Here is a 25,304-nt window from a genome sequence, read left to right as displayed (position 1 = left end):
ATGTCCTTTGGGTGGTGGACCATTCTTGATACACATGGTAAACTGTTGAGTATGAAAAACCCAGCAGCGTTGCAGTTCTTGCTACAAAACGGCGCGCCTGGCACCTACTACCATACCCGTATAAAGGCACTTAAATATTTTGTCTTGCCCGTTCACCCTCTGAATGGCACACATACACAATCCATGTCTCAATTGTCTCAATAATTAAAAATCCTTATTTAACCTGTCTCCTCCCCTTCATCTACACTGATTGAAGTGGATTTAACAAGTGACATCAATAAGGGATCATAGATTTCACCTGGATTCACCTAGTCTGTCTGTCATGGAAAGAGCACATGTTCCTAATGTTTTGTACACTCAGTATACATGACACTAATGCCATAGAGATATACATGTTAGATTGCTTCCTTTTGCTTCCTTACATTATTAGATTGCTTCCTTTTGCTTCCTTACATTATTAGATTGCTTCCTTTTGCTTCCTTACATTATTAGATTGCTTCCTTTTCTCGTCTCTTCTCCTTCCTGAGGACTGTTAGGGAGAAAAACGGAAGATGGGTCTTACTTCCTACTTTGACCTATCAAGTTGTTACAGGTTTGCGGTCTTGAAGGAAAGGGGGCTGGGATGTGAAGGCTACCGGGACACGGTTACCGTTAACGTCTGTTGTAGTGGTAGCATTTTTATTGACATGTTCAATCTGCTTCACTAAACAGGCTACCATGCTATGTCCTTACCAAGCTGAACCGCTCACGCTGACAGGATGAGTAACAGTCTTCATTCGTCTTTATCTTCTTCTTGTTTGTCCAACAAACACCTGATAAACCCCTGATGTCTTCGAAAGCAGCGGATCTGCTTTCAGCTCAGCAACGGATTCCAGTTCAGTTCCTTTGCGTTTCAACGAGGTTTTCTGTTTGTTCTCTAATTCCCACACAGGGTGATATCCAACAGCTGCTGATCGCATCCAACCCTCAGGCTGCTTATGACTTCTGTGAACACTACAGCCCGGACTGTGACTCCCCTCTACCCAAAACCCAGTCCCAGGACCCCAACACACACGTGAGTAGCACAGCAAAACGCCACATACACCGAACAGTGACCTGGAAGGGAATTAGGATTCACCATTACACCTCTAAGTCACAGCAGTTTTATATAGTACCACTCACTACCAGTGCAGCTCTCTTCACTACAGTCTATCTATGCAGTCCAGCTACTTCAAGCATCACAACCACAGCATAAAACAACTTCGTCCCACACAAGTTAATGCAACAGAACACATTATAGCATATTGCAGTACAATACCGCCATCCTAAACCCAATATTCACTGATATGGTGGCATGTCCAGGCAAACTCCTCTGCTCACTAAAGGCAGTGAGGCCTCGTCATCCCCAGACATCGACAGCTCCCGGAAGTCATCAAAGTGCTGTTCTGTCCTCTCGCATTGTGAATTTGTATCTATCCACTTTCCACCTCACCTACGTGTGTTCTGAGGGAATTAAATGAAAGGAGAGCCCTTTGTTTACCACTACAAACCATACACAATAAAAACCATGCTGTTGTCCTTCAGTAATACAGGCAAACTGATGAGAAACTGAGCAAAAGTCAAGTCGTGTCAAATTTAGTTTTGAATTTGTTTGGGTTTGTTGAAATCCTGATGCAAGACTTATTGCAACAAAGACACACAAGAATTGAATCAGAGTTGATTTGAACTCAACTTGAATAAAATGCTTTTTTAGAACAAAATGGAAGACAGAGAGGTTGGGGAAAGAGGATGATACAATCAGACTGCTTCTCTACTCTTCGTCATCTCATTTCATGACTATGGAGAAAGTATCGCTTCGGATGCACCAATCACAGAAGTTTTAGAAATGCTGCTGAAATGAGATCTGTGTGGTTTTATTCATTGCGCTTGTTTTCTCATTCATCTAGACCCTCCACGTGTCTCCATTACTAGCGCTCCAGACATAATCGACACATTGAGTCCTAATGAATCGGAAAACATTGCTTTTATTTACTTTTCCAATCAATGCACCGTATTTCCCCACCGTATTTCCCCCCTCACTCTCTCCTTTCATGCATTCCTCTCCACCCCCTCTACCTTTCTCTCCCTTCGCCCCCCCCTGTCCTTCATTCCACTGCCTCCATTCCTCTGCCTATATGACCCTCTTGCCAACACCCCCATCTCTCTCAGTACTTTGATGAGGAGCAAGATGACCATGAGTATCTCTATTATTATGGGGAAACAACATCCCCCCCGTCCACCTCCCCCTCCCCCAAACCAGGGGGCCCCACTCAACATTTAAAGAGGGAGAAAGAAAATCAAAATACAAGGAAAGGAGGGAGAGGTAGAGGCACAGAGAAAGAGGTATGAAGGCAAATATACGTTTCAGGCTCAGTACACGAAAATAGAATGACATCATTTTTGTACATCATTTTGTACATGTTTTGCAATGAGAGGGATTTCTTACTGTAAGAAATCCCTTATAGCATTGTGAAAGTTTAGGTCGCCATGCCTCTCTCCCTGTCACTCTATTTCTGCTCTGTAATACTGCCCTTCTCATGATGTCATTCACATGACCACTCATCCTCTTACATCATCTCGTTTCACCTCATCTATCACATTGAATTAACATTGTGTTATTCATGTTGCAGGAATGTCATTTACATGTTGTCATTGTGGTATATATGAGGATGTGTAGGTATGTTTACAGCGTGGGGCACTGGGGGTTCAGGTACAGCACACACACTGCCCTTATTCTCTGGCCACACGGCCCCTCTCTCCCTTATTCTCTGGCCACACTGCCCCTCTCTTCCTTATTCTCTGGCCACACTGCCCCTCTCTCCCTTATTCTCTGGCCCCACTGCCCCTCTCTCCCTTATTCTCTGGCCACACTGCCCCTCTCTCCCTTATTCTCTGGCCACACTGCCCCTCTCTCCCTTATTTTCTGGCCACACTGCCCCTCTCTCCCTTATTCTCTGGCCCCACTGCCCCTCTCTCCCTTATTCTCTGGCCACACTGCCCCTCTCTCCCTTATTCTCTGGCCACACTGCCCCTCTCTCCCTTATTCTCTGGCCACACTGCCCCTCTCTTCCTTATTCTCTGGCCACACTGCCCCTCTCTCCCTTATTCTCTGGCCACACTGCCCCTCTCTCCCTTATTCTCTGGCCACACTGCCCCTCTCTTCTTTATTCTCTGGCCACACGGCCCCTCTCTCCCTTATTCTCTGGCCACACTGCCCCTCTCTTCCTTATTCTCTGGCCACACTGCCCCTCTCTCCCTTATTCTCTGGCCCCACTGCCCCTCTCTCCCTTATTCTCTGGCCACACTGCCCCTCTCTCCCTTATTCTCTGGCCCCACTGCCCCTCTCTCCCTTATTCTCTGGCCACACTGCCCCTCTCTCCCTTATTCTCTGGCCCCACTGCCCCTCTCTCCCTTATTCTCTGGCCACACTGCCCCTCTCTCCCTTATTCTCTGGCCACACTGCCCCTCTCTCCCTTATTCTCTGGCCCCACTGCCCCTCTCTCCCTTATTCTCTGGCCACACTGCCCCTCTCTCCCTTATTCTCTGGCCCCACTGCCCCTCTCTCCCTTATTCTCTGGCCACACTGCCCCTCTCTCCCTTATTCTCTGGCCCCACTGCCCCTCTCTCCCTTATTCTCTGGCCACACTGCCCCTCTTTCCCTTATTCTCTGGCCACACTGCCCCTCTCTCCCTTATTCTCTGGCCCCACTGCCCCTCTCTCCGTTATTCTCTGGGCCCACTGCCCCTCTCTCCCTTATTCTCTGGACCCACTGCCCCTCTCTCCCTTATTCTCTGGGCACACTGCCCCTCTCTCCCTTATTCTCTGGCCCCACTGCCCCTCTCTCCCTTATTCTCTGGCCCCACTGCCCCTCTCTCCCTTATTCTCTGGCCACACTGCCCCTCTCTCCCTTATTCTCTGGCCACACTGCCCCTCTCTCCCTTATTCTCTGGCCACACTGCCCCTCTCTACCTTATTCTCTGGCCACACTGCCCCTCTCTACCTTATTCTCTGGCCACACTGCCCCTCTCTCCCTTATTCTCTGGCCACACTGCCCCTCTCTTCCTTATTCTCTGGCCACACTGCCCCTCTCTCCCTTATTCTCTGGCCACACTGCCCCTCTCTTCCTTATTCTCTGGCCACACTGCCCCTCTCTTCCTTATTCTCTGGCCACACTGCCCCTCTCTTCCTTATTCTCTGGCCACACTGCCCCTCTCTTCCTTATTCTCTGGCCACACTGCCCCTCTCTTCCTTATTCTCTGGCCACACTGCCCCTCTCTTCCTTATTCTCTGGCCACACTGCCCCTCTCTTCCTTATTCTCTGGCCACACTGCCCCTCTCTTCCTTATTCTCTGGCCACACTGCCCCTCTCTCCCTTATTCTCTGGCCACACTGCCCCTCTTTCCCTTATTCTCTGGCCACACTGCCCCTCTCTCCCTTATTCTCTGGCCCCACTGCCCCTCTCTCCGTTATTCTCTGGGCCCACTGCCCCTCTCTCCCTTATTCTCTGGACCCACTGCCCCTCTCTCCCTTATTCTCTGGGCACACTGCCCCTCTCTCCCTTATTCTCTGGCCCCACTGCCCCTCTCTCCCTTATTCTCTGGCCCCACTGCCCCTCTCTCCCTTATTCTCTGGCCACACTGCCCCTCTCTCCCTTATTCTCTGGCCACACTGCCCCTCTCTCCCTTATTCTCTGGCCACACTGCCCCTCTCTACCTTATTCTCTGGCCACACTGCCCCTCTCTACCTTATTCTCTGGCCACACTGCCCCTCTCTCCCTTATTCTCTGGCCACACTGCCCCTCTCTTCCTTATTCTCTGGCCACACTGCCCCTCTCTCCCTTATTCTCTGGCCACACTGCCCCTCTCTTCCTTATTCTCTGGCCACACTGCCCCTCTCTTCCTTATTCTCTGGCCACACTGCCCCTCTCTTCCTTATTCTCTGGCCACACTGCCCCTCTCTTCCTTATTCTCTGGCCACACTGCCCCTCTCTTCCTTATTCTCTGGCCACACTGCCCCTCTCTTCCTTATTCTCTGGCCACACTGCCCCTCTCTTCCTTATTCTCTGGCCACACTGCCCCTCTCTTCCTTATTCTCTGGCCACACTGGGCCGGACCAACTGTCAAGAGAAGGAAGGAAAATGAATGAATACAAAACAATGGGCGATATATTTTGATAATTTTTGTTTGCAATTGCTCATATAATTATTACCCTCAACTTGGAAATAACAACTTATTGCAGTACATGTTTTGTGCCAAAATAAGCATTAAAGGTAGACTCAGTGATCACGTCATACCACTGAGTCTGAGTCTCAGTTTAAGATGATTCAACTCAGACAGCAGTGGGTGAGAAAGGGCTGCTATGCATCAGGTGTGTCTGCATTAACATATCATTGGCAAGTCTGATTCATTATGGGATTAACAACTGCATTTCTGCTTTTCGTATGTATAAAGGTCACTGCATGCGTCCACATATTTGACTGTGTTATCGGTCTACCTGTCTTTTGGTCAATATAAGTTAACAATGAGTCTGTCTAAACATGCCTCTGTCTGCCCAGTTGTCTGTCAATCTCTCTGAGTCTCGGTTTCACTGCCTGTCTAAATACCTGTGTTTGTTAATGTCCCTTTTTTAGGATATTTTATCATTTTGTTGTCATTACCTCATTATGTGTAACATACATGTTTCCCATAGCATGTCCAACGAGCTATTCTCTACATATATGCATACAAACTGTACATATTTTTGTATTTGCCTTTAATTTGAATATATCTGTTCCCATCTGTGTATTTCCTTCATCCAGTTAAGATATCAGATCACGCCCCAGTAAAACTAACTTTTGCGCAGTGCTGCTGCTTCTCTGTGGCTATGAGCTCACAGCTCTCTTGCAGTTGGACGGCTCAGTGCATCAGAGGCTTCTCAGTGTGTCCTTGGCTACAGCTTTACCTGACCCTTATATCCCCAGTGCCTCCGCCAGCCACAGGTTCCAGTTTTCATTAGCACAGATATGCTGCTTTTTTAATATGGAGAATGGCATTACTGGAGAGATCAGCATCCATTGCACTGTACGTGCTGAGTATTAGGCTACACACTGTATTCAATTGACTGCCAAAAGATCATTCTACACTGACCCCTGTTGTAATTTGAGTCTTGTCATTGGCAAATAACTACATTCCTACCTTGTTCCGATTAGTCAAGGTTTCAATTGGCTATAAAATGCTTACTTCCCATCTTTCCTGTTGACACAAAGTATTTTTTTATAGGTGCCCACTTTCTGCTGTATCCAGTAATGCCAGAACAGTCTCAGTAAATCACCCAAGCCTAAGCCATCTTTAAATCACTGTGTCTCAAAACATCCACCCTTGTCTTTCTCTCTCCATCTATCCGTCCCTTGTTCCTTCATCCCCTCCCACCCCCAATGTATCTCTCTACCTCTCCTCTCTCAACACCCACCCACCCTCACAAACTACAACACAACACAACCAATATGCATAAACAACAGAAGGATGCCAATGGCAATGCTGACAAACACAAACCTGTAGTGGTTAAGGCAGATAAACCTGTAGTAGTTAAGGCAGATAAACCTGTAGTAGTTAAGGCTGCAAAACCTGTAGTAGTTAAGGCAGATAAACCTGTAGTAGTTAAGGCTGCAAAACCTGTAGTAGTTAAGGCAGATAAACCTGTAGTAGTTAAGGCTGCAAAACCTGTAGTAGTTAAGGCGGCAAAACCTGCCCCATCCAAACCTGCGAAAGCAGAGATTGCCAAGCTTGAGGCCAAAGCTGCCGCACCTGCCACAGCCAAACTAGCTAAAACCAAACCTGCTGCCGCCAAGCCCACCAAAGCCAAGCCTTCCCCGGCCAAACAAGCCAAAGCCAAACCAACTGCAATTGAAGTCCTCCTGGCCAAGATCAAACCCACTGCAGTCACACCAGTGGTCAAGCCCACACCTGCCACAAAAAATGGCAGTGAAAAAAAAGTAAATGCCAAACCTGTAGTTGAAAAGAAAGTAAATGGTAATTCCAAGGTCAATGGCAATGCCAAACCTGTAGTAGAGAAGAAAGTAAAAGGTGAGGCCAAAGTTAATGGCAGCGGTAAAACTGCTGAGGATAAGAAAGTTAATGGTAATGGAAAAAGCGGCAGTTACAAAAAAGCTAATGGCAATGGTGTAGAAGCAGCAAAACCTGAAACCAATAAAGCCTGGCCAGAAAAAAAAATCATTAAAGTTAAAATACAAAAAACTGTGGTCAGCAAAGTGAAACCAGCAAAACCAGAAACTGGAGTCAAAGTTAAAGTAGTAAAAACTGAGGTCACTAAAGTTAAGGAAGCAAAAACCGAGATCACTAAAGCCAAACCAACGGAGCCAGTCGTCATCAAAGTTCCTCCCGTCCTCAAACCTGCACCAAAGAAAGAGCTGCCAGAGAAAACCAAGGTGGTGCTTGATGTAAATAACATCAAATCGATGACCAAAAAAATGCCTCCCTTTGGCAAGACTGCACTCAGTGGCACCGTCGTCCCTGTGCCGGAAAAACCAAAGAAGAAACAGGGCAACGGTTATCAACAGGTACAAACAAAGAGCCCGTGGTGGCAGTCCAGAGCTGTATCTTCCAGCTATCCTTTCTGGGAACCAGGTCGTTCTCCATCCAGATTTTACTGCAAATGTCCGTTCAACAAGCAGACTTGTAGTGTCTGCTTAAAATGGATAATAGTTTTAGAGGCAAGTTTTAGGTGTAAGAGTTTAGACTTTTTTTTTTATACATTTGGTGCGCAGATAATATTTTTTTATACAACGATACATACCTTCACCATGGGTATATTACTTACATAGATTACAGTAATACTAAAAAGCTGTGACTTATTTGTTTCATATTCATATCTATATAACAACTAACTGATTTATACTTGTTGCCTAAATTATGCATATCATTTACAAATCTTGGATTTACCATCTATAAAGCTAAAACTGCACAGTTTGACAGTTTTGTGACTGCAGTGCTTTTTCAACTGAACCACCAACCACTATAGAATTTAGTGTAAAAACCTAGGTGGTGGACAACCTGGACCTCAGAAAGGAAGTTGGCCCATACCAACCTGGACCCTCTCTTCCCTTTATATATCTATATGATGGTGAGAACCTATATGATATAGCGGTGTAACAGACTGTCATATTGAAGCATGGCTATCTGTACAGTCTCTTCTCCGTTTCCTTACAAACTCCCCTTCAAAGCTCCTGAAACTCAGAATCTGTTCTCAACGTTCACACAAGGCCTGTTGTCTTTTTTTTTTTTTTAATCATTAAATAACAACGAGTGGTGCACTAATCAAGTGAATGAGCTGTGTGCATGTCTTTCTTACACAGGAAATTGAAGACAGAACACATATGTACCCACACAGTCTGCAGACCGCACAACAACATGTTTCCCATTTCCCTCTGTCTTTTCTTCTCTCAAAACGTGTGTTCTCTCAAAGACTGGTCCTTGTCCTGATCATATTTGAATGAAATATGAATGAAGCAGTCTCACAGAAACGAATCACGCTAAACATGCTTAGGTGTCAGTTCAACTTCATTCAGTGTACACCTCTGGCTCAGTTACTATTAACATGGGTGAGTATGTTAATGTAATGAAGCGCTAAGATGGTTTCTCAACAAAAAAGGTGAAATGTAAAAACCATATGTATTACAATTCTCAGATAAGTGTGCACTGATTGAAAACGAGTAAGTATTTAGTTATTGCGAATACGTCTGGAAATAGTTGAACTTGTTCTGTGAGGCTGCTTTATGTGGTACAAACTTTTTCCCGTGTCTTCGGTTAAAGTCTGTCCCACTTCACAGAGGATACCAAACAAAATATGCATCCACTATTAATAACAGTGATCATCGATTCTCACCAGGATTTGTCAAGTTTAGGCCTTCTGTAACCTTCTGACATCAGCAGAAGAGCAGACTTGGCCTAATGAACCTAACATGACATTGTGGCTTTCTTTTTACAGTCCAAATTGTTCAGGGAATTCAAGAAAGACATTTTAGCATGGACAGTTGATCTCGATGATTTCCTAAATCTTGCGGATGGCAACATTTATAGTCGTCAAGATTTCTTAACTGCTAAAATGTCTTTCTAACTCAAAGTGGATTTTCTACACTTTGAAAACATGTTTTGCCAGAGAACTCGTTGGCAAAACTCGTTGTTTGTCTTTTTACCCGACAAGCATCCCCTGTAATGTGTCTCATCCTTTATTTAAACACATCAGTCATGATCCTGACCATCTTTAAACTAACCACCCTTTCTCATTCAAACCTGCCAACCTCCAACTTGGTCCCCCCCCCCCACCTCTTCTTGAACTGACCAATCAGGATGTAGAAACTGCAAATTCTGAGGCTGGCCACACCCCTACAGAGTCGGATTATTATTATGAGGAGGCGGTCCTACAGCCAGAGAGTGAGGTGATTGGACAAGAAGCGACCACTGGCCAGGTAAACCGCATGTAGCGAAACAGTGGGAGAAGGCCATCGATATCACACTAGTTCCAAAGACTCCCCAGCTAAAGTTAATACACATATTCATTATTAGATACTATTATATACTTCCTAGTAATTTCTATGTGGAGGTGAGCCCAGCCATCCAGTAGTTTAACAAAGTAGTGTATCAAGTTGTCACGTACTATAACAATCCTAACCAAAAATTGCCACCATTGCTATGAGACATGCCACACTTTTTCAAAGAGGAATGCACCACATCCATTTTGGCCTATCAAACATTTTCATGTGGCTCTCATTTTCCCTAAACCCAAGATCATTTTTAGTTCTCATATCAAGATTCTATTTGATAACACATTTGGTCTTGAAATGAGAACAAAAATCTTGAGAAAATGGGAGTCGCATAAGAATATTTGATATACACAACAAAGGAATGGATATCATGCATTCTTGTTTGACAGCATATCTAACTGCATTTTGAGAGTGAATTATAGTGGCTATCCTCAGCCCTATCAGTTTGAATGTGTGACTCTTTCCTCACAGTTCTGTTGTATGTCCTCTTTATTTTATAGGAATATTTGTTTTATTGTTATCTTCAAAGAAGAAATGGTAAATCATTGAAAAAATGGCAGTTGAATTTGATTTTTTTTGTTGATCTTTTTTTCTGTTGAGAAATAAATAGGTTAGTTTATTTCAATAGCCAACATTCCATTCAGTCATTTTTATCTATATAACCAATGTCGGACCTTTTACAAAATGTTTTACATAACCAGCGGTGGTAAGTTGAATAGAAATAAATAACGTATTAATAGCTTTGCAAAATAGCAGCAGCTTTTGTTTTCACAAAGTGGGGTGCTTCACCTCACTCTTGTGTGTTTGTGTCAGTGAGTCTTATAAACTAAACTATTATCCTGTATGACCTACAGTGAGGGAAAAAAGTATTTGATCCCCTGCTGATTTTGTACGTTTGCCCACTGACAAAGAAATGATCAGTCTATAATTTTAATGGTAGGTTTACTTGAACAGTGAGAGACAGAATAACAACCAAAAAATCCAGACTTTTTTCCCTCACTGTATTAGGGTATTGCTAGCCCACAATTATTCTAGTTTCTTTTCTGTAACTCAATCATTAGACACAAACACACAAGCTGGTGAAAAACCATATAAGCTTTGGTGGAAACATGGCATTATTATAAGCCTAAGAATAAACACAAGTATGCGTACATGTGTAAGAGATGATGGCCTCAGAAAGACCAGAAGGCCCTTAATGAATTCATGAAGCCTTAAGCTTTCCATGCTTTGGTGAGGAAATTACCTGAAGAACTGGCTGTTCTTTTGATGTCCACCAGGTGTCACTATGCTCTATGTCCCTTTGTCAGTGTATGTCTTTCGCAAAAGGTAAGACTTACCACGCTCTCTGCCGTCTCCTTTTCTCCCGGTATCTCTCTGCTTCTTCGTCTGTCATTCACTGTCATCCTTCACTGTCATCCTTTTGACATTACTGTCACTTTACTTTTCATCAATACCTTCGATTTCTTTTCTATCATCCTTTTCGTCTTCCTCTCTTTCTCTTCCTCTCCCTTCTCTCTCTCTCTCTTTTTCTCTTTTTCTCTCTTTCGGCACCTCCATTCCGTCATCGCTCTGCCCCAGGTGGAGGGAACGTTGGTGGCAGAGGAGGTAGAGTTGGCCAAGGCAGAGGGTGAGGCTGAGGCCTTTACTGAGGAGTATGTGACTGGAGACCTGGGCATGAAGGAATACGACTATTCCTACAAGGACTACAACGAGCCCCTGCCCGAGGGAGAGACCGACGGCTACATGGGCCCCGCCCTGTCCGCTGTGACAGACGAGGGAGGCGTAAGTCACTCCGCTTCCACTAAATCTTCATTTCAATCCTAACAGGAATTGAAATATGATTTGTGTATACTGGGTGTATACTCTACTTAGTATGCATACACAAAGAGGCACTAAAGGCGCAGCAAATGATCTGGCTCGGATCTCATTTGTTTTTAATGCCTGTCTATGTGTATGGCTTGATTTGGACTTGCTATTAAGCTTGAGGTCATAGGTCACCCTGAGGGAAGGATGCCCTGAAGACTTTTTAGTGAGGAGAGTTGTTAAAAGTTGGGTCGCCCAACCAGGGGCTGGACTTACTTACTTGATTTGTTTCTACACTTAGACGTCTCTTTAGACTACTCTTACGATTACAATACTTCAGATATAAAAACAGGTGAGCTTTATTGCTTCTACAACCTTGTAAATCGCAATATTGTCGGCAATCATTTTATGATTCAAACCCACTCTGTTCGTTTTGCCTTTAGTAGTAAAGACCACGGTATATATTCTGTCTGCACTGAATGTATCTCTCATTAATACTATGTTGGTATTATCAACCCAGCACGCACCGTTTGCAGGTATGTTTCCTGTAACTTGATTATGATCCATTAATTTCTTCAGTTTGATAAGGAGCTACAAAATGTCCTATGTAACGATGCCATTGAGAAATGGTCAACCCATTAAATAGTCCCCTTGCTTTTACAAACAAACGCTACAACACCTCATTTCTCCAAGGCCGCGCCATAGAACAATTTTGAGCTACCTTTCGGTTCACGTGTGAATCAACTGTTTTCACGTTGTTGCTTTTATGACTATTTCCCACCTCTGTGATTATTTCTACCTCACCCTGTTGGCTGCACGTCACGCCGACAGGTTTGACCAAAGCTCTTGGTTGAGTGTGTGTCGGGTCTGTAAGCATATGCATTGACTGTGCTGTATTGTGGGTTACATGTGTGTTTTCCTCAGGCCTCAGTGAGTGCCGTAAAAGGAGAGAAGGGAGAGCCTGCTGTCCTTGAGCCTGTGAGTTGCCATTCATGTTGTCTTTCAGTTATTATAGCTACTCCTGTGCACTGGGACCTCCTCATCTACAGGGGGCACCACAACAGTCAGTAGTCAACATAAGCTTCACAAGAAGCAGTTTAGCATTCCATTGGGATTTCTATGGAAAGAATTAGCAACGTCTAACATTGAAATGCTACCACTATCTCACACTCAATTCTTTTGCATTCTTCACAGGGTATGTTGATTGAGGGACCTCCAGGACCAGAGGGACAGGCAGTAAGTGCATTTCACCCACCTCTTTCTACTGAAATGTGTTTCACAGAATAGAATACCTTAATTTACCGTACTCATTTCCCCATCCTCTTCTTCTCCCTTAGGGTCTCCCCGGACCTAATGGCCCATCTGGCCCTCCTGGCTCTGTTGGTGATCCTGGTGAGAGGGTGAGTCTTAATCTTATGTTTATATCTGTGGTCCTGATAAAGTTCTATTTTCTATCCGGTTTGTCTATGGTTGAGATGTAGTTGTCTTGTTGTGGAGGCTGACTATGCTGGTATCTCCTCCTGTAGGGCCTCCCTGGAAAGGCTGGTATCGCTGGTGCCGATGGTGTGCCAGGCCCCCCTGGAACGTCCGTCATGCTGCCCGTGAGTGCCCTCCTGTCAATCGTCTCTAAGACCCACCCTTACATTACCTATTGACCTCTGTTTCTGTCCCTCTCCTTCTCTCACTCTCTGCTTTCTCTCATCAACCTTCGGTCCTCCCTCCCATGCTCCACCTCAGTATGTTTACTCCTCCTATTAGGACAATGGGTTGAAGATGATGTGTTTGGTGAGCGTTTTTTCCCTCTCTGTAGTTCCGTTTCGGAAGCAGTGGAGGTGACAAGGGTCCCGGGGTCTCAGCGCAGGAGGCCCAGGCTCAGGCCATTCTGTCTCAGGCCAGGGTGAGTGATGAGAGTTTAACACTGTCCATCCCACTGGTTTATCACACAGCTTTAGCGCGCTCGACAAAACACCCCCAAATGATTTAACAAACACAACATCAGGACAACATGCAGGTTGAACGCAATCTCTTTCGGGCAGTGTTCTTAAGCGGCTCTCATGTTGTCCTTCAGCGTGTGTTCAAAAATGGTCTGAGTAATGGGTAAGTGCTGACATCTTGTTGTTTCTCCTTTCTCTTAGCTGGCTCTGAAGGGACCACCCGGACCAATGGGTTACACTGGACGCACAGGACCCCTGGTGTGTACCGTCACCCTTCCTCCATCTCCTTTCCTTCGTTCACAATCTGACGATGTATCAGAATATCGACCATGTATGGATGGTCCCCAGATCGTCAAGGAGATGGAAACAGAGAGGCTGGGCTATTTGATTGACGTCTGTGTGTTCCTCCGCAATAATGATTGTTTCTGTTCTATCTCAGGGTACCCCTGGAAGTCCTGGGCTGAAGGGTGAAGGTGGGGATCCTGGACCTCAGGTAAAGAGATATCCCAGAACCACGTCCGTGGACCTCTTTCCCTATGTCTGGCTCTGACCACAGACTGGCTTTATACAGGTTCCTTTACACCACTGTAGTGCTGGTCAGTTCCAAAGAGACGGTTGTTTTCCCTCAACTGAAATGTAGTAGTAGAGACTATTTCTCTGTATGTGTTTATTATTGATACTGAATTCAGACAGGCATTCATCACAGACATCTCTTTTGTTCTTCAGGGCCCCAGAGGACCACAGGGTTTGAGCGGACCTCCCGGCAAATCAGGAAGAAGGGTAAGTGAGCGCCATCTGATCCCCGTGACTGTCTTTATGGATGCGCCCGAAATGGCAACCTTTTCCGTATGCGCCCTGGTCAAAAGTAGTGCACTATATAGGGAATAAGGTGCCATTTCGGATGCACTCTATGACTACGTTCCAATGTTGATATGAGCATACTGCTTGTATGCATGCCAATACATTACTTCACGCTAAGTGGTATGCTATGTCTCCAGCCATGCAGATTAGATTCTGTGACAAAAGATGTGAACGCTGTGGTTCCCTCTCTCCTCAGGGTCGTGCTGGAGCTGATGGAGCCAGAGGCATGCCAGGAGAGGGTGGGCCTAAGGTAAGCTCTCAGCTGCTACTTTCGTTGTAAACATCATTTGTGTCTTTTCTTCCCAATTCTGTTCTATGATCACGTATTTCTCTGAAACTGTCTGTATGGTCGGCACTTTGCATGTGTGCTGCTTTTTAAACATTGTTCAGGTCTCATTTCTATTTTTTCCATTCTCAGTGTGGATTTAATGCGATGCTCAGACTTCCAACTGCATCTCGAACGTGCCGCAGTATTGTGTTGTTGCTACTGTGTTCTAATCCGTTTTCTCCTTACACGATGTGTCTGTCTCGCGCAGGGTGACCGCGGTTTCGATGGCCTGCCTGGATTGCCAGGGGACAAAGGACACAGGGTGAGTTCAAGGTCAAAGGTCAATACAGCACACCACCAGAGAAATATAGTAGAGGACTCATCAGAGGTTGATTATCAAATGAAAGGAAATCGATTGGGAAAACCAATCGACTCGGTCTGGATCTATTGTGACTCAAGATTATGAACCAGGAAGGAGGATCCTGTCCAATCAAAGGAAACAGAATGAAATAGAAGTGTGGTTAAGCATGCTGTTGTTTTAATTGTTTTCCCTCCCTCTCTGTTCCACCATTCTAGGGTGATACCGGAGGATTGGGACCCCAAGGAGGTCCTGGAGAGGACGGAGAGAGGGTAAGTAGTTTGGCCAAACATCAGACAAACATCAGACATTAACCTATCAGTCCCATGAACTATGAGTCTATCAGCCAGAACTACAGTGGTCACTTAACCTAGAACTTCACACACTGAGTTTACCTTCATTTCCCCCCATAGTCTTTTAACGTGATCCTGTTTATCTGTCAAACTCCTTCCTCCTTCCTCACATTCTGTCTCTGTCATTCACCTTTGTCTGTCTGTGTCTGTTGTTCCCAGGGAGACGACGGAGACATCGGACCCAGAGGACTTCCAGGTGAACCAGTGAGTGTATTTCTGACGCTACCGTTGACATTGGCTCCTTCCTCACTACCATCACCTTTCCATTTTTTTGGTGTATTATGTTGTTTATAGCGACTAGATGTTTTAGCTTGCTTGTTATTGACCCGTTCCAGGCTCCTTCTCTCTGTGTTAGTGTTTTGATTTGCTCTTGTTTTTAGGGACCTCGTGGTTTGCTCGGTCCTAAAGGTCCGAATGGAATCCCCGGACCTCCTGTGAGTACACACATTGGTGCACCACACTGGAATGTCAGTTTCACTCAAAATCCAAACCACTTGGCTGTGAAGCTACACTGCAAAAAGTCAAATCTAAGCAAGCCTAAATGTCTTATATTGAGTGATAATTAACTTAACATTTGTGTTATTTTCATTTTTTTTGTAACAAACTAAATTATCTAACATCATTGGTAGATCATTTTGCTTATTTTAACCTACAAAAGGCTTAATACAAGTAATGTATCTTATTTCAAGATAAAACAAAATATATTTTATATTAATCGTCGTATTAAGGTAAATATCTTGAAATAAGATCAATTACTAGTATTAAGCCTTTTTTTTAGGTTAAAATAAGCAACAATTATGCAAAATTATGCCAATGACAGTGCCCCCTAAAACATTACCATGACCAAGCAAACCCTGCACTGGGATAGTTTCACTATCTCCCAGAATGACTCCTTTACCCTCATACTACCCCTGGAAGTACTAAGAACCCTTAAAGTAGGCAACTATATGACCAGGAACCACAGTGGAACAGTGTCAGTAGACCGCATCACCCTCATGCCACTCCCTAAAAAGGCCCTACAGTATAGGATCATGTTCTTATCACTAGTACACATCTAGATAGTCATTTTGTAGCAGGCCATTTAAGGTCATGTGTGTTGTTTACCCTGAATTGATAACTAGCAATCTTTTCTATTTATTCAATGTGTTATTTTCTTTTTCCTCTCTCAGGGTGTGCGTGGAAACGACGGGCCCCACGGTCCTAAAGGAAACCTGGTCAGTGACCGTGAATGTTTTTCCGTCCTTTTGTCCTCGGTGGACATATTGATGTATTCCCATTGAGAGCAAACGATTCTTAAAGTCTCAAACCATCTATCCTCTCTTCCTCCTCGCTCCCCTTTTCTCTCTCAGGGTCCCCAAGGAGAGCCAGGCCCCCCAGGGCAGCAGGGTACCTCAGGAACACAGGTGAGAGACGCCACAGAACAGGGGCCACGTTATTGGGGACAGATTTTAGCCAATTGAAACACTTGAAAATAACTGGATATACTATTCTCATTTTCTCCTCCTTACAATGATGTGGGATTACAACTGTAATCTGTGGTATTGCCCCAATCTGATCTCTGACCAGATCTGACCGTATGACGTGTGATTGTTTCAGGGAATGCCAGGACCACAGGGAGCCCATGGGCCCCCAGGAGAGAAGGTAAAAGAACAAAGTGATCCATGACTGTGGTGTGTGTAATTACTATGTTATGAACCTCCATAAAGATATTCAGTGTCCGACAGGCTTGACTTTTGTCTCCATAACATATCACAACTAGTGAAGCGCCATGACGCATCATATTCAGAATATGAATTTAGCCAGGAATGATTAAGGAGACAAAATATCTCCTTTTGAAGGTGTATCGTATACTTTGTTTCTTAGTTGATGATAATGTTGTTATCAGTATTGTCGTCAGTAAGCCGGTAAACTCATGACTTTCCTCTCGTCTTCTCTCCCAGGGCCCAACAGGAAAACCCGGTCTGCCAGGCATGTCCGGAGCCGACGGCCCCCCTGTGAGTCACAATCTCACTGGTTTATATTGGACTCATCACTACTGTATGTTATAATAGAACAATGAAAACATTACTGCTGATCTGCAGTTGTTTTAACATGAGATGACCTAAATGCATTGCACAGAATGTCACTGGTCAAAAAGGTAAAGCACTTTATTGCATTTTCCTGGAGCACAGTGGTAAGAATAAGTGATCAGCACATGTTGAATTGAAGTTGCCCTCATGCCTCTCTTGACCTCTGCTACTCTCTTCCCCTCACAGGGTCACCCAGGAAAGGAGGGACCTGTTGGCACCAAAGGAAACCAGGTGAGTTCCTCCAGTCATCTTTCTCCTGCACAGAATTTATAGAATGTAGTCAACCTCCCCACCAAAATCCCCACCGTGTCGTATGCAAGATGGCTGCCTAATTGTTGTGTCTTACACGTTATGTCTTGTGTGAGGTAGTGCATCATTAACCCTCGCTCCTATCTTTATACAGGGTCCCAACGGTCCTCAGGGAACTATTGGCTATCCTGGCCCTCGTGGCATTAAGGTGAGATTAGTGTTGTGGCTAAAATCATCATTAATTGCTATTCATTTGTGATGATAATGCCTGATTAATGACTGACCTAATCGTGTTGTAATTGCAGGGAACTCAAGGCATCCGTGGACTGAAGGGTCACAAAGGAGAGAAGGTAGGTCACCTCATCCAGTGTATCAATGATTGGCGAATAGTATATGTGACAATAAAACATCCTATTTTATTTTGGTATTTGGTATTTTATTAGGATCCCCGTTAGCTGTTGTGAAAGCAGCAGCTACTCTTCCTGGGTAGTACAGAACATTAATAGAACAGAACAGGTCAAGGACAGAACTACATCGATTAAGAGTCAAAGAAGTAGCCTCACTTTGAGAACTGATACTGGCGTCTTAAAAGTGATGTACAATGTTGGTCTTTTGTCAAGATGACAGCAATGCCGTAGGCTAACACCTCTTAAACATTTATGGTAGTATTTTGGTTGGATTTATGGACGTACCTTTAGAAATGTTGTAAAGTTAAGTCTCTCAGCCCACAAACGTTTATTTTGTGAACAACAAAGTAATTGTAGTTTCAGATATCAGCCCCAGTACTTTTAGTTTAGGACCACTAGGGGGAGTACTGTGGAACACTTTCAGACAGCAAAGCCACACAGGTGTCAAGTTATTTGTCTCTCTCTCCGACCTAAACGTGAGAAGATATTGATACTGCTTTAAGTACTTTTCATATTATTTCACCAACATTTTTCATCATTCTTTATGTTGTAAGAGTTCACAGAAAGACTTTATTTGAATTGGTGCATTTGAGTCGCCACATACGAAACACTTGATTGACCATAAATATAAAAACCTTTAGCTTAACCGCAGTTGTCTTTTTTAGGGAGAAGATGGCTTCCCTGGAATCAAAGGAGACTTTGGTGTCAAGGGGGAGAGAGTAAGATTAATTTTGTTTTTTAAATGATTCCTCTAAATAATTGTATTCAAGTATTATGTCTTGTTTTGCAAGGTCATGTTAAATTTTGTACAGTTATTTGGCATGTTTTTTACCTTGTGGTTATTTGCATACAATTTAATTACAATTTTACGTTTATGGATTGATTTGCCTTTAATTGATGCGCATGTGTTTTCTGTACCAGTGTTGATTGTTTCCATGTGTGTTCCTGCTGACAGGGAGAGGGTGGAGTGCCCGGCCCCAGGGGAGAGGACGGTCCTGAGGGACCAAAGGGCCGTGTTGGCCCCCCTGGCGAGCTCGGACCCATCGGCCTGGTCGGAGAGAAGGTGAGAGGAGGGTTCATATTCCGTATAACAGAAGTTGGTTTATCTTGATTAAAAGGTCACTGTTTGAAAGTATCTCATAACACATCTATCTGGTTGGCTAGTTTTTATCATTTTGATTGGTTTGTCATTGGGTCATTGATAAGAATATCTGATTGCAGGGTAAACTTGGTGTTCCTGGACTTCCTGGCTATCCTGGAAGACTTGGACCTAAGGTAACGACAACCCTGGTTTCCTTCTAATAGTTTGCAGGTAACAATTACATGTTAGCTTATTAAAGGGACTGACAATATGGAAGCTGGGTTAACCAATGCTTCATGTGTCTTCAGGGCTCCCTCGGTTTCCCAGGATTCCCTGGAACCAACGGCGAGAAAGGAACAAGGGTAAGGTTGCTAACGACGGAAATTAAAACTGTTCTGTTGTCAATCAAATTGTCACGCTATGAACTATGCATGATGTAATCCATGTATGGAGTCAACTGCACTGAAGTTGACGCTGATGTTGCCTGTGTGTCTGTCTTACGGAGTCTGTGTTTCTTCAGGGTCTGATTGGAAAGTTGGGACCCAGAGGACAAAGAGGACCAACGGTACAGTTCAACTCTACTCCACTCAATTCCACTTATCTATAACACTGTTGATTATCAAAGTCTCTCTTTATAGCTCATCCACCACTGATTACACCAGGGCTCGTATTGGATAAGGAGCAAACAACAGTTTGGTTAGTTTACTGAGATGAACCAACTAGAAGTGGATCAGAACCACTCAACCAAATGCCCTTATTATTCCTAATTGATTCTCCAACTCTCTCCAATAGGGCCCCAGAGGTCAGAGAGGACCGAGAGGATCTACTGGCAAACCAGGAGCCAAAGTAAGACAATATCTTTAATACAATATCTATAATACAATATCAACAATACATCCATCACTGACAGTTATGACAAAGGAGATTTATGGAGGTTAATGCTCAACAGCACTGTCAGTTCACCTACAGGCCACCAGGGAAGTCACATGTCATAACAAGGCTGTAATATTGGTTGGCTGCATCGATGGTAATAATTCTGGCCTTCTATCTCTTTCTTTTTACTAGGGTACATCAGGAAGTGACGGCCCATCTGGTCCACCAGGAGAGAGGGTAGGTTGTCTGAGCTATCATTTATTTGTTTACTGGTAGACACTTTGTCGTGCCACTAGCATACATGTTGTTGTGACACTTATACCTGTCCTCCTCCCATTGTATCTTTCAGGGACTGCCCGGACCTCAAGGAGCAAACGGTTTCCCTGGGCCAAAGGGACCTCCCGTAAGGCTATTTATTATATACACTCTATAAGATGTATAGTTTGAAACTGTAAGTGCCTTCTTTCCCTTAACCCTTTCTATTTCCTACCCAGGGACCACCAGGAAAGGATGGACTGCCCGGACACCCTGGACAGAGAGGAGAAGTTGTAAGTATGTTTTCTTGTCTGGAACATGCGGCCATGTGGGGTACAAGCTAGCAGGAATATATGAATCTCATAAACAGTGCCACGTCTTTTGCTATGTTGTGTTCTTTAAAAAAAAAGTTGATCTACCGTTACTTCCTCACGCGATAAACACATTTACCTAAGCTGATTGCATTAGGGGTTACACAAGGCTCTATTCAAGGCCCAATTATTATTTTTTCTCTTCCACAGGGATTCCAAGGAAAGACTGGGCCACCCGGACCTCCAGGTGTTGTTGGACCTCAAGTAAGATTAATGCAACATTTCTTTATTAACATTGTCCAGTGTCCAATGTATGGATGTTATCCAATGTATGGATTCACCTACACCATTCACTTTCCATCTTCATTACTCCTCTTCCTCTTCTTCATTGTCCCAGGGTCCCTCAGGAGAGACAGGCCCCCTGGGCGAGCGCGGTCACCCCGGGCCTCCAGGACCACCAGGCGAGCAAGGACTCTCCGGACCCTCTGGCAAGGAGGGAACTAAGGGAGACCCTGGTCCCCCAGGCGGCCCCGGCAAAGATGGACCCCCAGGACTGAGAGGCTTCCCCGGAGAGAGAGGAATGCCTGGCACCCCGGTTAGCAGTCTGACCCAATACACTTTCTGCGTCTGATACCCTATTCTCTATGTCCCAGGGTGAGATGTCATATTGTATATAGATTGCACATTTAGTGTTTTAACATGTTCCTGTCTGGTCTTTAGGGAGGCGGCGGACTGAAAGGAAGCGAAGGCCCAGCAGGACCTCCGGGAACAGCTGTACGTCTGACAATAATTACATCTGAAATGAATCGTTGTGAAAATATGGGAAATAATGTCATGTACAGTATTTGTTGACGTCCACGTCACCTTGGCTTTAATCATGTCTGTAATCATACCTGTGCAGGGATCCCCAGGTGAGAGAGGGCAGGGAGGCAGTGGAGGCCCCATCGGACCCCCAGGAAGACCTGGCCCCCAGGGGCCTCCAGGACCATCAGGAGAGAAGGGCGTGCCTGTGAGTACTTTTACAAAACATATCCAATGTACAGAGCTGTGATTTCAGACCGAGTCATTGTTCTTCTCTATTCTCTATGTCTCATACATGTTCTCTCCCCCACCACCTTCCCTCTCAGGGTGAGAAAGGTCCGATCGGCCCGGCTGGTCGTGACGGTGTCCAGGGCCCAGTGGGTCTGCCAGGTGCTGCCGGATCCATCGGAGTTCCAGGAGAGGACGGAGACAAGGCCAGTAACCACCGTGATACCTCCATCACATATTCTAATTACTGTGTTTACCACGTGAAACGATATCACAATGCTCATTTCAAACCTCTCTTAACAAAAGCTTTTCTGGTGGATTTTTGGGATTACAGGGTGAGGTTGGAGAGCACGGCCAGAAGGGAGCGAAGGGCGGCAAAGGAGAGCATGTGAGAGACATTACCGCCATTATTTTACTGTCTGTTCCTTAAATCTATTGTGTCTGAACAACATACTGTAAGTATGATTGTCTCTGCTAAAGTACAGTGATGCCATTTGCTCACGATGAAACATTGTGTGTCAACAGGGTCCTCCCGGTCCACCAGGGCCAATGGGTCCACTCGGTCAACCCGGCGCTGCTGTAAGTAGAAACTCCATCAACAGACAGTGTATTATCAATATTGCATTGGACACATAGGAATTCATAGCATGGTGCCCCTCGGAGGTGTTGCCTTCACTATTCCTCTCTCTGTTTCCATTGTGCAGGGAGCTGATGGAGAACTAGGAGCCAGAGGTCAGCAGGGGCCATTTGGGGCCAAGGGAGATGAAGGATCAAGAGGATTCCCAGGGGCCCCAGGTCCCATTGGACTGCAGGTATGATGACGGATTTCTGTTGTGACAATATGATTTTAGCCCCATTACAATAGTCTTGTGATTGTGACTCAATAGGTCAATGGCATCTCTAACCGTGAATGTATCTTGTAGGGATTGCCAGGCCCATCAGGAGAGAAGGGAGAGACGGGAGATGTCGGACCAATGGTGAGTGTCGACGACAAATTGGAGCAACCCAACAGATGATTGGATCTCATCATTATGAAGCCAATCGTAATAGTTCAGGAAGAGGTATTGTTAGCATGAATCACACTAGGATATTGCTATTCTCATCCTATCCGTCTCTTTAGGGTCCACCTGGCCCCCCAGGACCCCGTGGCCCTGCTGGTTCAAGCGGCGCTGACGTGAGTACCAATCTTCTCTCAAAACTTTCCAGAAGTTTCTCCTCACCGCAGAATAATCGTATTAAATTATTTCATTGTAATGGAGTTTTTATGCTACTGGTGGTATTATGAAGCCATCCCACATGAAGACCTACTGTAGTCTCCCTGTTGATTTCAAGTCATATATGTTATTATGGGTATGACTCTTGCTGTTTTGATATTATTGATGCAATTATGTTTATTTGTTTTTTTATTCAGGGTCCTCAAGGTCCCCCTGGTGGTGTGGGTAACCCTGGAAACCTGGGAGATAAGGTATACATAAATTCACATTAACTTGATTTACATTTTCCGTTGTAATCGTTAGAATATGCGTTTGTGTGTGCATGTTCTGAGAACTGAAAACATTGTGTTGACAGGGAGAGCCTGGCGAAGCTGGACCACCTGGAATCGGAGGAGAGCCAGGAAAGAAGGTGAGACATAGATCCTTACTCTGTCTCGTTTGGTTCTACTGTATTGTCCCATACGCACATATTTGTTTCTATACATGGATGCATTGTACTGCGAGTGACAGTGTTGTTGTCCAATGGCAGGGCCCACGTGGAGAGCACGGTGACAAGGGAGAGGCGGGACAACCTGGTACTTCTGGCCCTGCTGGTGGAAGAGGAGGCCCTGGAGACGACGGACCCAAGGGAAACCCTGTACGTCAAATATACTCAACAGATAAATCTAGTAATACAACATGTACTGACCACACTAAATGTTTTTGTGTCTGACTTTATGCCATTGTGTCTCTCTCCTAGGGCCCTGTTGGTTTCCCTGGTGACCCCGGTCCCCCGGGTGAACTCGGTCCCAGAGTGAGTATCTAAACGCTCATCACACACGTTTCATTTGATCTGTTTTGTTGTGGTGAAACAGATATTCCAATTTGTGTGTTCATAGCGTTTCACACTGCTGGTGTTTCTATGAATGAGTGTTTTGTTCTATTAACAAACCCCAAGAAGTATCTACTTTTACACCGTCCTAGCAATTAGCATATCTCTGATAACTCTGTTTGTCTTCTTTAGGGTCAGGACGGAGCAAAGGGAGAGAGAGGAGAGGACGGTGAACAAGGACAAGCTGTAGGTGGCCTAGTACTCCAACACCTATTTCATTCCTTCACTGTTGCTATAGTTACCGCATGGGCTCTTCCAGGACTCCCCTTCCACCAAGTGCTTTGATGAATCAGATGTTATTGGGTCATATATTGTCTGTTCACGATCGCTCCGATGCAAAATGGCTCCCTGCAGCATTCAAGAGTAGCGTTTGTAATGCGAAGCACATCCTCTTTCAGATGTTCCCAAAATAATTCAAACTCAAGCAATGTAATAGGATCAGAGTTTAGGGGCCATTGTGGCCCTCAGTATGCAAATCCCAAATCTAAACCATCTCAGTTAAAGCCCTACTAGATAAGTGTATTTTCCATCCTTGAAGCACTTGTTGAAACACAAGATGGCACTGCAAGATTAAAGTTAATCTCCTTCCTAACAGATCGCCCTTAGGGCCTGTCTAGAATATAGATTATTATGCAACTTCAAATAAACAGCTACCAGTATGTATATTTTGGTTCAGTTCTTTATAGTTAATATTGACCACATTACAGGTCACTGAAGTGTTCTAATCATACTCACGCTCTCTGTTGTAGGGATCTCCTGGACCCACTGGTGAGAACGGACCTCCTGGTGGACCAGGAAAGAGGGTAAGATCGTCCACCGCACCAGGCCAAACCGCAACTATCATCCACAGTCATATCTGTTGGTTTTCAATCTATTAAATGTTTGATAGATGCTACAGGTGGCCTATAACCAATCATAAAAACGTTATAACGTTGATAATATTACACATCGCTTCTTTCCTAGGGTCTTGCTGGAACGAGAGGACCAGAGGGACGACAGGGAGAGAAGGGAACTAAGGTGAGAGTTCAAAGGTCATCGTTCAATGTGTTGGCACTGGCAGTTAACCCTGTGGATCGTTATTTATCCTAGTGATAGTGAGTCACAGGCCGTGCCAGACAGACCTGAAACCAAATGTACACAGCTCTCTCTGCTGTCAATCATTTTCCAAATATATTAATTTGCTCCGCTCACAACACACATTGGGGATTTGGAATATTGGAGTTTATCAATGTCTGATGTTCTTTTGTTTTTGCTCTCTTTTTTTTCCAGGGAGATCCAGGTGCCAACGGACCTCCAGGAAAGACAGGCCCCGTCGGACCTCAGGGTCAACCAGGCAAACCAGGAACTGAGGGTCTGAGAGGACTCCCTGGATCAGTGGTGAGGGAGATGAGCCCACTCTTCCATGGACAGACTGGGCTATTCAGTCTGTGGTTCAGTCTACTGCTCTAGAGTCTGTCTGTCTGTCTGTCTGTCTGTCTGTCTGTCTGTCTGTCTGTCTGTCTGTCTGTCTGTCTCTGTCTCTGTCTCTGTCTCTGTCTCTGTCTCTGTCTCTGTCTCTGTGTCTGTCTGTCTGTCTGTCTGTCTGTCTGTCTCTGTCTGTCTGCTCTATAGGGCCTAATTTAGGCTGCTCACTACTACCATGAGCTTAACCCCAGTGTAACGGAGCTGTTTGATGCGTTTGTCACTAACTTGTTTCTGATGATCTCTTCAAGGGCGAGCAAGGTTCTCCGGGCCTTTCCGGCCAGAAGGGACCTCCCGGACCGCTGGTGAGATAAGACACTGATATGTACATGAATATATCTATAATAGATT

General features: G+C 44.8%; 1 protein-coding gene across 7 annotated transcripts in view; it reads left to right on the top strand.

Moving 5' to 3' along the window:
* Window positions 1-25,304, top strand: part of LOC115173552 (collagen alpha-2(XI) chain) — a 48,482-nt gene that overhangs the window by 13,569 nt on the left and 9,609 nt on the right. Inside the window, exons 5-56 of one of the 7 annotated variants that reach the window (XM_029731743.1) lie at window positions 932-1,054; window positions 6,515-7,573; window positions 9,362-9,481; window positions 11,135-11,338; window positions 12,284-12,337; window positions 12,554-12,595; window positions 12,697-12,759; window positions 12,886-12,960; window positions 13,170-13,256; window positions 13,495-13,551; window positions 13,733-13,786; window positions 14,020-14,073; window positions 14,351-14,404; window positions 14,691-14,744; window positions 14,999-15,052; window positions 15,293-15,337; window positions 15,514-15,567; window positions 16,303-16,347; window positions 16,483-16,536; window positions 16,730-16,774; window positions 17,074-17,127; window positions 17,389-17,433; window positions 17,606-17,659; window positions 17,757-17,801; window positions 18,524-18,577; window positions 18,814-18,921; window positions 19,080-19,133; window positions 19,248-19,301; window positions 19,460-19,504; window positions 19,732-19,785; window positions 20,005-20,049; window positions 20,162-20,215; window positions 20,307-20,360; window positions 20,589-20,642; window positions 20,776-20,973; window positions 21,099-21,152; window positions 21,280-21,387; window positions 21,506-21,613; window positions 21,742-21,795; window positions 21,933-21,986; window positions 22,112-22,219; window positions 22,331-22,384; window positions 22,528-22,581; window positions 22,819-22,872; window positions 22,977-23,030; window positions 23,151-23,258; window positions 23,361-23,414; window positions 23,625-23,678; window positions 24,242-24,295; window positions 24,456-24,509; window positions 24,762-24,869; window positions 25,205-25,258. In XM_029731743.1, coding sequence (XP_029587603.1) covers window positions 932-1,054; window positions 6,515-7,573; window positions 9,362-9,481; window positions 11,135-11,338; window positions 12,284-12,337; window positions 12,554-12,595; window positions 12,697-12,759; window positions 12,886-12,960; window positions 13,170-13,256; window positions 13,495-13,551; window positions 13,733-13,786; window positions 14,020-14,073; window positions 14,351-14,404; window positions 14,691-14,744; window positions 14,999-15,052; window positions 15,293-15,337; window positions 15,514-15,567; window positions 16,303-16,347; window positions 16,483-16,536; window positions 16,730-16,774; window positions 17,074-17,127; window positions 17,389-17,433; window positions 17,606-17,659; window positions 17,757-17,801; window positions 18,524-18,577; window positions 18,814-18,921; window positions 19,080-19,133; window positions 19,248-19,301; window positions 19,460-19,504; window positions 19,732-19,785; window positions 20,005-20,049; window positions 20,162-20,215; window positions 20,307-20,360; window positions 20,589-20,642; window positions 20,776-20,973; window positions 21,099-21,152; window positions 21,280-21,387; window positions 21,506-21,613; window positions 21,742-21,795; window positions 21,933-21,986; window positions 22,112-22,219; window positions 22,331-22,384; window positions 22,528-22,581; window positions 22,819-22,872; window positions 22,977-23,030; window positions 23,151-23,258; window positions 23,361-23,414; window positions 23,625-23,678; window positions 24,242-24,295; window positions 24,456-24,509; window positions 24,762-24,869; window positions 25,205-25,258 — 4,557 coding nt within the window. Of the gene's footprint in view, window positions 1-931; window positions 1,055-2,187; window positions 2,276-6,514; window positions 7,574-9,323; window positions 9,482-11,134; window positions 11,339-12,283; window positions 12,338-12,553; window positions 12,596-12,696; window positions 12,760-12,885; window positions 12,961-13,169; window positions 13,257-13,494; window positions 13,552-13,732; window positions 13,787-14,019; window positions 14,074-14,350; window positions 14,405-14,690; window positions 14,745-14,998; window positions 15,053-15,292; window positions 15,338-15,513; window positions 15,568-16,302; window positions 16,348-16,482; window positions 16,537-16,729; window positions 16,775-17,073; window positions 17,128-17,388; window positions 17,434-17,605; window positions 17,660-17,756; window positions 17,802-18,523; window positions 18,578-18,813; window positions 18,922-19,079; window positions 19,134-19,247; window positions 19,302-19,459; window positions 19,505-19,731; window positions 19,786-20,004; window positions 20,050-20,161; window positions 20,216-20,306; window positions 20,361-20,588; window positions 20,643-20,775; window positions 20,974-21,098; window positions 21,153-21,279; window positions 21,388-21,505; window positions 21,614-21,741; window positions 21,796-21,932; window positions 21,987-22,111; window positions 22,220-22,330; window positions 22,385-22,527; window positions 22,582-22,818; window positions 22,873-22,976; window positions 23,031-23,150; window positions 23,259-23,360; window positions 23,415-23,624; window positions 23,679-24,241; window positions 24,296-24,455; window positions 24,510-24,761; window positions 24,870-25,204; window positions 25,259-25,304 lie in introns of all 7 variants that reach the window. The other 6 variants (XM_029731750.1, XM_029731746.1, XM_029731744.1 and 3 more) reach the window with 6 other exon arrangements.

The sequence above is a fragment of the Salmo trutta genome, chromosome 34, assembly GCF_901001165.1.
Source record: "Salmo trutta chromosome 34, fSalTru1.1, whole genome shotgun sequence".
NCBI classification, from domain to species: Eukaryota; Metazoa; Chordata; class Actinopteri; order Salmoniformes; family Salmonidae; genus Salmo; species Salmo trutta.
Note: the sequence above shows the minus strand (reverse complement) of the source record. Positions and strands in the feature narration are given on the sequence as shown.